The 9,375-nt window shown below is 33.4% G+C and overlaps 3 protein-coding genes across 3 annotated transcripts; 2 read left to right on the forward strand and 1 right to left on the reverse strand.

Annotated features, from left to right (window-relative positions):
• The first annotated feature begins 752 nt into the window (after nucleotides 1–752).
• LOC110998421 (zinc finger matrin-type protein 2) lies at nucleotides 753–4,287 on the forward strand. Its single transcript, XM_022267074.2, has 3 exons — nucleotides 753–1,025; nucleotides 1,247–1,488; nucleotides 4,001–4,287. Exons 1-3 carry the CDS (start codon nucleotides 911–913, stop codon nucleotides 4,238–4,240), a joined length of 597 nt encoding a protein of 198 aa, XP_022122766.1. The 5' UTR covers nucleotides 753–910; the 3' UTR covers nucleotides 4,241–4,287.
• Nucleotides 4,288–6,387: 2,100 nt separating this feature from the next.
• LOC123689576 lies at nucleotides 6,388–8,242 on the forward strand. Its single transcript, XM_045630334.1, has 3 exons — nucleotides 6,388–6,500; nucleotides 6,952–6,973; nucleotides 7,979–8,242. The coding sequence occupies exons 1-3, from the start codon at nucleotides 6,399–6,401 to the stop codon at nucleotides 8,149–8,151; spliced, it is 297 nt and encodes a 98-aa protein (XP_045486290.1). The 5' UTR covers nucleotides 6,388–6,398; the 3' UTR covers nucleotides 8,152–8,242.
• Nucleotides 8,243–8,253: 11 nt separating this feature from the next.
• On the reverse strand, nucleotides 8,254–9,213 carry LOC110998422. The gene has a single exon (XM_022267075.2). It carries the CDS (start codon nucleotides 8,965–8,967, stop codon nucleotides 8,290–8,292), a length of 678 nt encoding a protein of 225 aa, XP_022122767.2. The 5' UTR covers nucleotides 8,968–9,213; the 3' UTR covers nucleotides 8,254–8,289.
• Between the last annotated feature and the right edge of the window lie 162 nt (nucleotides 9,214–9,375).

A 9,375-nucleotide genomic window follows, 5' to 3' on the forward strand; every position in this document is an offset into this window, starting at 1 on the left:
TATGTTTCATGTGATAATTATGTCAGTAACTTCACTGCAATAATAATCTCATGTTCGTAAAGATATTAAATTATAACTATCTACAAATGATGAATAAACTCGAATAATCAAATTCGCCTATCAATCAATGAAATCAATTAAAATTGTATCTCAAAAACAACAAAACTTGTTTTTCTTGATACCTTTTTTACATAGAATTAATTTAACTGAGATACTAAAAATTTAACTGTCTGATCAAAATTAAATTTATTGTATATGTATTAGTACAATTATTATTATCTACATGCATACATACATGTCACCAGTGACATTATACAATTTATCTGTTATCATGACTTGATAACAGATAAATTGTATACTTAATAAGAAATATTTATTCGTTAAAGTTAAAAACCCCTAACTATTGTAGTATTTAATTCTACTGTAAGTTACTCTGAATTATGGTATTTGTTGTTGGACAGTGAACGGGAAATAGCTTTCTTAACTTATTTTTTTATGGCCATAGTTATAACTTTTTGCCAGTTTCAAGTAATTTTTTACCTTTTGTAGTCGGTTAATCAGAAATTATTCAGAAATGATTACACTTAACTAATTAATACAGCGAAGTCCCTAAACAAAGATATTATGTCAAAACAGCGTTCATAAACGAACCAAATTAACTGCACAATATAATCTTTGGTTTCTATCACAGACTAGAAAGAAGAAAGACATAGCGCGATTATGCCATGAAATCCTGCTACACGCATGTCAAATGTCAATGTACAAATGTAAATACAACTTAATAGTTGTAGTTAATTATTAGTATCAAATATTTTTATTTACTGAGTAAACGGAAGCAATAATTAAATTGTACGTCCATATCTTTACTTAGCATACCATTTACATTTCGAAAAATATACAATTTAGCAGGATGAGTATGAGGCCAGATGATCACCGAAGAAAGTGGGACAAAGATGAATTCGAAAAAATTGCTGCGGAAAGGTTACAAGCAGAATTAGAGGAAGAAGAGCAGTCAAAGAAAAAAGGTATAATCTTAAATATATTTTGTTAACTTCTTGCCTTCAACAAACACCTAAATCTGTGAGATTAACCTTACTTGGATATACTGCTAATAACGTCGCAGTAGTTCTATTAAATACACATATATAGTCAAAATCAAAACATTGCTATTTATAATTCTGCTTATTATGCATCTATCAGTATCTATTATGTTCCAAAAATATAATAAACATTTTTAACATTTCAGCACCACCTGTTAAGAGAGAGCTTTTGAAACAGCGAGAGTACAAAGTAGACTTAGATTCTAAACTAGGAAAAAGTGTCGTAATTACTAAGAATACACCAACTGCACAATCTGGTGGTTATTACTGTAATGTCTGTGATTGTGTTGTTAAGGACTCAATCAACTTTCTTGATCACATCAATGGCAAAAAACATCAAAGAAATCTTGGAATGTCAATGAAGATTGAACGGAGCTCACTAGATCAGGTAATTAATATTTTTTATTGAATGTGAAATTTGAAAACCTAAATAATAAACCTTTGTTCGTCACTATTAAGGTATGCCTCTGGTGATGGTAAAAAATAGGTAATTTATCTCAAAAAGCATAACATTAGCTGACAAAAGTATCCAGTTATTTGTTACACCCATAGTAGTTCTTTGGTACAAATCTTTGTTATTTATTGCTTGGCTCATAATCATCTAGTTTTTTCCAATCTCTTAAGGGTTATAACATATAATAATTTCCAATGCATTTTTTACTTTAGTAATGCAGTGAATTTCACATATAATGATGTTGAAGGGACCACTACTTATGTAGTTATATCTGGAAGTTATTAAGAGGCAAAGTATAGTTTATATTAATTCATTTTTGAAAACATTTGCAGATATAGTTATTCACTGGTACATTTAAAAAATTGTGTAATATTAATTTATTTTCATTTATTTTGTTGTACTAGTGCATGTATGGTGTATTCTATTTTCTGTTAAGTTGTTAGTCAATATTAAGTATTAACCTATGTTTCCTATCCAGCCACATTTGTTCTGCTTAACAATGCTGTAGTCATCTATTGACATGTGCTGGGCAATTGTAAATAAATAAAATTATTTTTTTTATTTCTCAAGCCATCCAGGCCTTTTTTGCCGTGACTATGACCAATCATTTTCTTTTTTCAATAAGTGCAGTGATTTTTTGACACTCTTGATAATTTTCCAACTACACGCCATTCTATATTTAGGTATCACTGTAATCTTCAGCCAATATTGGGAAAACTGTTTGTAGCCAGATGTCATTTTGCGATACACTAGCAGCTTCTCCATACATTGAATGTGCGTCTACGTCTAGCAGTACTCAGAGTATAACATTCAAAGTGACCTATACAATTTTTTTGCCAAGAATGCATCTTGTTTACAAGATGCATTCTTGGCAAAAAAATTCAGTCAGAATTTCAGACAAAATTCAGCAGCCACATTTGTTCTGCAGAGAGCAGATGAGCTGTTTGAACAGCTATGTGATAAGGATGATTTTCCAGCCTAGTCATGTACTTCTGAGCGTACAATTTTATTTCTGCTTTTACTGTATGTAGGTATGCCCAGGTGTTCATGTACTTGGGCGTTTTTTATGAACCACGGCGAGTTGCTTATTTCTTTAAGGATTTAGTTTTGCGTTCTTTGAATTTTAAAATAGTTTTGTTAGAGTTACAATTGTATTCCGTGCGTCCACACGGGTTTTATAACAGAACTGTAGATACGGAGTTTGTTGTCGATGTACAATTTCCAGTTTCTACCCAGTAACCAGTACAGCCTGAAAGATGCTGGGATTGCCATATCGTCTGGATAGGTTGCAATTATGACTCCAAGGGTACGCGGTAGATCTGAGGTATATATGGTGAACAGAACTGGGCCAAGTACAGAGCCTTGAGCAAAAGCACCCCTGCAAGTTTAATATCATGAAAGCCTGATGTACAATCCATCTCTTTCACTTGGATATTCCATCAGTGATATAAGACTCTAGGATTCCATAGAAACTATGAGGCAGAAGTGACTTGATCTTTCATAGGAGCCCCTTGTGCCATTCGCAATCGAATCCTTGTTGTATGTCCAGAAAAGCTTATGAATTTACACACCCTGTGAGTCTGTTCGATAGTGCCATGTTGTGCTCTAGTGTGCGCTTGTGGTGATCCCAATTCAAAAAGCCATTTCCCGGGCTTTTGGACCGTAGTCACCTGAGACCCCCATAGCGCTGGAAAGTATCCAACACTTATTTGGTTGGTTGAATAGGGTTGTGAAGTAAGTTACGAGTAAGCGAGGTAATTCGCAAAGAACCTTTTTGTCAATGAGGTCAAAACCTGGTGCCTTCCTATCCTCCATTTGTTGTATGGTTCTTTGGTTACCTCCCTTGGTGTTACTATCTTCAAGGGCAAATATAATTGGAAATCTTGCTGGAGAATATTATCTCTTTCTGCCTCATCCGACCCAGGAGTGGTTTCATTTGGTACAAATACGTTAGCCAGATGGTCCGCAAAAGCAATTGTTTTTTCTAATGTAGATCTATCCTACTTATTTCTATCTAGTTGTATAGGTGGTGAAGGGTTTGTGGGTTGATTCAGTTTTTTGTATGCCTTTCAGAGAAAGTAGTCGGTGTGTGATGTAGCTGTTAACGACATCACATTTTCCACAATAGTAGTATCTATATTTTCTTTTATAGCCATTAGTGCAGTTTTGTCATCGGGATGTCGACTATGGTGCCTCACTCTACGTAATCTTCTCTTCTCCAGGATCCTGTGGATGTCCTGAATTTCGTGGTGTACAGAGAGTTGTCTGGTGCTTTTCTGAGCCACTCCCTCAGAACTCCTCCAGCATGCATCCTGCACCACTCTTGTAAATGCTAAGACTCCACTATCATTTTCGTCGTCATGAAAAATAGGTCCAGGAGATGTCCTGGCCTTCTTATAGGGTCACTTTGCCGCTAACGAAAACTATAAAGATAAATTAATTACAGGTAAAATCGCGGTTTGCGCTTAATAAGCGTAAATTGGAAGAAAAAAAGAAAGAATATGAACTGGACACTCGGCTAAAAGAAGCAGCAGAGGAGGAAGCAAGGCTGAAAGAGTTAAGGCGGGAACGCCGTCGTGATAAGAAACGCAAGGTACAAGATGATGACGATAATGAAGACGGTCCCGCCCAATCTGAACTTGCACAGATTATGGGATTCTCAGGATTTGGCGCATCAAAAAAGTAGTTATTATAATTAGATTTATTGTAACAATAAAGTTTTTTACCTATAAACCATAGTATAATTTTGTCAACTGATTTACATATGATTATGACAAGAGACCTCTTAATTTGCAGAGTATAAATTATAACCCATTATATTTAAAATATTGATTCCGGCATCGTCATACGTAGTTGAAGGTATTATTGTATACGGCTTTGGCCCCCTTAAAAAATATAAAAATCTGATAATATTACATGCATGATATTTATTACACATCATGCACAATTTTCACCTGTAATAACATCAATTACATTATTATTCCACTCCTCTGCTCCTATGCTCAGGTCTTCAATCAAGTAAATACATTAAATGTCATTCTTCCTGAATTGTGGGTTGGAATATGACACATTACCAATGTGTCAATAATAGTAATTTAGTAAATAAATTGTTAATTTGATAGTTCCTACAATGCTTAACATAGGTGCTATTGTGCTAAAGCTGTCGTGTGTAACAAAGGTCACACAAACTCTATTTTAATATCCATTATGCAGGTTCATAGAATTTAAACCCTTCACTGCCCGCATCCGCATTTTAATTAATTACCGATTTATCTCTACCCACAAGACAACACAATACAAGAGTTTTTATCAAGAACTGTCAAAAAACATCATACATACTCTATTGCAGGTATGGGTAACCTATGACATGTTGAGGGTCAAACTTTTGCGTGCAAATACGTTCGCGAGCCGCGGTTAAAAGTACTTAGTGCATTTTAAAGTAGTGATAATATTTTTTGCGAAAGATTTTAGACATAAAATAATATGACTATAGTACTATTTATTTAAATAAAATAATGGTACATTAGATATAATTATATCGTTAAATTTGCAATTGTTACAAACTTCGAAAGTTAAATACATCGAAAACAGTGAGATACTTGAGCTTGAATTTGGAAAACTAATCCATTGATATTTGTACTAATTCCACTGTTACAAAGACGTAAAGAATTTTCCAAAGTAGCGTCAGAAATTTTTTGTAGAAATCTTTTGATGTGTAGCCCGAGTATACGTACCAAAATTTTTTTGCCCGGTGGTTGCCCATATATGCTCTTTTGTATATAGGTTTTTCTTAAGCATGCATCGACGCTTATTTCCTTATCTGGGGGCATGGCTTTTGAAATTGAGTAAAAAAGTGCCATAGACAGTTCCAGACCATTTTCAACCACCTATAACTACATCTAATATAAAAATGATTCGCAAAATGTGTTGGTAAGCGCATAACTCAACAACGCCTAGTTTAAATTTACCAATTGTCCAATGATGTTTTTACGGCGACAAGGATTCGAATAATTTCTGGGAAAATCCTAAAAACGGCCATTTTCTCCATACAAACGTTGTCAAACTAAAATGTAGAGTCATTACATTATTGCAATTAAATTACAAGCGCGCACTATTGTCTAAGCAATCTAGGTGTATTCCTAACTTCAAAGAGTCGAAATCAAAATGTCATTGAGGCACACAATTTTTAAATATTTGTCACCTTTAGGGTCCCACTGTACGTTTAGATTATTTTTCAATCAGCTTTGAAGCCCTCTAGCAGACATCCCAGTCGGGGTTTTTTTAGTGGGTACAGTGGGGTGGCCAAAGTTCGTGGAAGCGAAAATACTTTGGGTACCCGAGCTGAACCTCACAGTTCATACACGGTCCTATCATCAGGATGACGTTTCTGATCAGGAGAATTTTTTGCCATTTTTTTGACTTTAAAATAGGTAGAAACATAAAACTGTAACATTCCAAATATTTTTGACAGAACGAAGTCTACCACGCAAATTTCCTATGTATCTCTCGTTTTACTAAGAGCTTAGGTATGACTTAAACGAGAATAATTAAGTTTATTTAGTAGCGAAATTCATCCCAATATGTTCCATTAATATTTATTTAGTCAAATAGCTTCATAATCAGGCGTCTATTCTGTTTACTGGAATTGAATCCCAAGCCGGCTAGATTTCTTTCCTATGCCAAACGCATACTGGGTACTAAAGTAGGCGGCATATCGTTTGGATGAACAGAATTAACTTTTTACATTGAAGACATAATCTTGTCATCACAATGGCTAACAGCAATTACCAACATGATTTCCGCTAGCCACCACGCCTTCCTATAAAACGCAAGTTCAATGCCAAATGTATTTCTATCGTATAGCCGAAGTGATAACATCCACAATGTTGCACAGAACTGCTATTTTCGGACTCGTACTTTGCTTTTCGATGTGTATGGCATTTCAGGTAGGTTTATCTTTTTCTTAATAATGAAGCATCCCTCAAGCAAAGCGTTCTCTACTGACGTATTTATAATTGACTTATAGACTATTATGATTTTTAAAAAAATACTTTGACCCCTTTTACTAATAAAAGTCAAGTACATTTACTACTTCTTAAATCAAGTGCGCAGAACTGACTAGAATTAAAATAAACTTGCTACTCTTCTTGATAGGTGTGCCATACCACATTCTTGGCGTGGATAAAATCTCAACAACTTAAAAAAGGTACTTTCTTAACAAAGCAAAATACTCATCTTAATGACGTTTCTGTCTCTGGAAATAGAATCTGGACCAGAAGATATAGTTCTAATAAGTCGTGTAGTTTTACGCGCTTATTGTAAATAAAATTTAATACCTATCTAAATTTTGCGTGGTAAAGATTATATTACTTATTACTTATATGTATTTCTTTTCAGATAACAGCTTATGAATTATCTAGTAAGTAATAGTTTTTATTAGCTATAGATTCGCTCACTCTAGTGAACTTCTTTCCGGCCCTGCAGTCGATCCTCTTACAGCCCAAGTTAAGGCCCGAGTCTCGCAAAAGATGCTTTGTCCTGGTCATGGAGCAACCATAATTACAGGCAAACAAGTTAAACATTCCAAGCGTGTCTATTTCCTTCATGACTAAAGCGAGATTGCATTAAAAGTATATGCAGAATTTCGCATTACGTAGAACAATCTATACTTCTATACTAATATTATAAAGAGGAAAGGTTTGATTTTTTGTTTGTTTGTATGAATTGAATAGGCTCCGAAACTACTTGGCAGATTTGAAAAATTCTTTCACAGTTAGAAAGCTACATCATTCCTGAGTGACATAGGCTATATTTCATTTTCAAAAAAATAGGCATCCTTACTAAAATTACGATAACATTAACATTTGTTTATTATTTGATACAATTCTAACAGATGGCGCTGAGTTAAAGGTAGTAGTTTGGCAAGACGACGTTTGCCAGGTCAGCTATCTCCTATAAGACCTATAATAAGTTTAATACTGAACTGAACATTTTAATATGAATACTTTAGAATCTCACCAAAGCAATATGATTTATTGCTACCACATGACATCATCGTAAATAAAGTTAATTGCACCTCCCTTCTAGTTATTAATAAAATATCGATAAAAAACTCTTTAAGTAACAACTAACAATTGTTTACCAAAGCAATTTTCATACAAAACAAACATTTATTATCCACTTAAATATCGTGTTGACTATTTCTGTAGATATCCGTGATTCGCGAATTCAGAGTATCTTTACTAGATGTAATGTGTATTTTATACAGGGAGATAAAAAATGTTGGAGTTAGCTAATCCTCTACACTTTTCTAGATAGATATTCTAAGATATGAGTGTATTTGCCCTAGTTTTGAGGTTCATCCAGCTAAAATTGATCTACATCAGTCTTTTAAAGTTCAATAAATATTTTTACAAAATTGTAGGTGGTGCTGATGAAAATGAAAGTTGGATCAGGCATAGAAGAGAAATAGAAGATTTGAGTGAAGAATTCCCTCCACCTGTGAAAGCACAAGAAGAACCTGGCTTCTGGGAAAGAGTTATGAATGTAGCAATAAGAATATTTAATAAGTTTATTGAATGGTTAAACACATCATAAATGTTTCAACTGCTTTTTTATAATAATATTTATATTTAATTGTGTATTTGTGTAAGATGGTCTGTTATTATAATTAAAACAAAAATTAGTTTCCAAATTTTTTATTTACTAAGTTTAAATTGTATGAAATTGTGTAAATTATTTTTTACCACACTGAAGATCATTTATAGATATATTCAAAGGATTATATGCTTTGTGACAAATTATATGTCCTATGTTTGCAAGGTCACTGTCATCACTTGCCTTTAGAAGCACTATATCATCCATCCAATCAGTAGTTAAATGTATGTCGTTAATCACATCCTTGACAAAACTTTTACATTTAAATGCTTTGCTCAAAATGGCTGCATCAATTAAACATTTCTCTATCAAAGCATTTACTTTTTGATCATCAGACAATACTCTCCCATCTAAAGCATTTGCTAATGTTTGGTATACTGCTCCAAAATTATATTGCTCTGTGCAAGTTTTTGGAGATCTTTCTTCAAACTCAGCCACCAACCTGAGAGCAGTTGATATATCCGTTCTTAATTCATCATAACTCTTATTATCTATTAGTGCTGCAGCCCAACGCCCTAAGGGTGTAGTAGTGGTATTTAACTTCCGCTTCTCCCTTTTCTTTTTTGCGTTAGGATTTTGTAAAGCTTTAGATCTGTAATATTCTATAGCTCCAGAAATTTCTTCACAACTTTTACTAAACATAAACCCTTGTATCTTTTCAATATCATGAGAACCAAATTCTCTTATAGCGCGCAATAAATTAAATTTATCCTCCTTTGACCATCCTTCAATTGGCGTTGCTGTTGATTCAGTCATTGTTTCGTAGTTTTTAAAAATTTGTTGATTTGAAATGTGATCACTTTGATTGTAAATTGTAATCGTATGGGTTCGATATATAGATGTAATAGATATAGAATTCTAATATGGTTATATATTGTTTAAATAGGAAAACGTACATAAACAACCTTTATACCAATAACTAAAAAGGAAAATAATATTTTGATAAATATGGAATTCAGCTTTCAAGGCTTCAAATTTGTTGTTTTGACTTTTGAAATAGTAATTATGCATTTGACAGTGATAGTTAAGTTTTGACCGTGACATTGATGATCTATGTTGTATAGATTAAAAAACTTTCGACTCGACAAATGACGGTCGATATTTGCTTTTAATTACTATGAATATTATTAACAAACGATGTGAAGTTTCTTAAAATGTGACTTA

Source organism: Pieris rapae, chromosome 12 (assembly GCF_905147795.1).
Source record: "Pieris rapae chromosome 12, ilPieRapa1.1, whole genome shotgun sequence".
Classification (NCBI taxonomy): domain Eukaryota; kingdom Metazoa; phylum Arthropoda; class Insecta; order Lepidoptera; family Pieridae; genus Pieris; species Pieris rapae.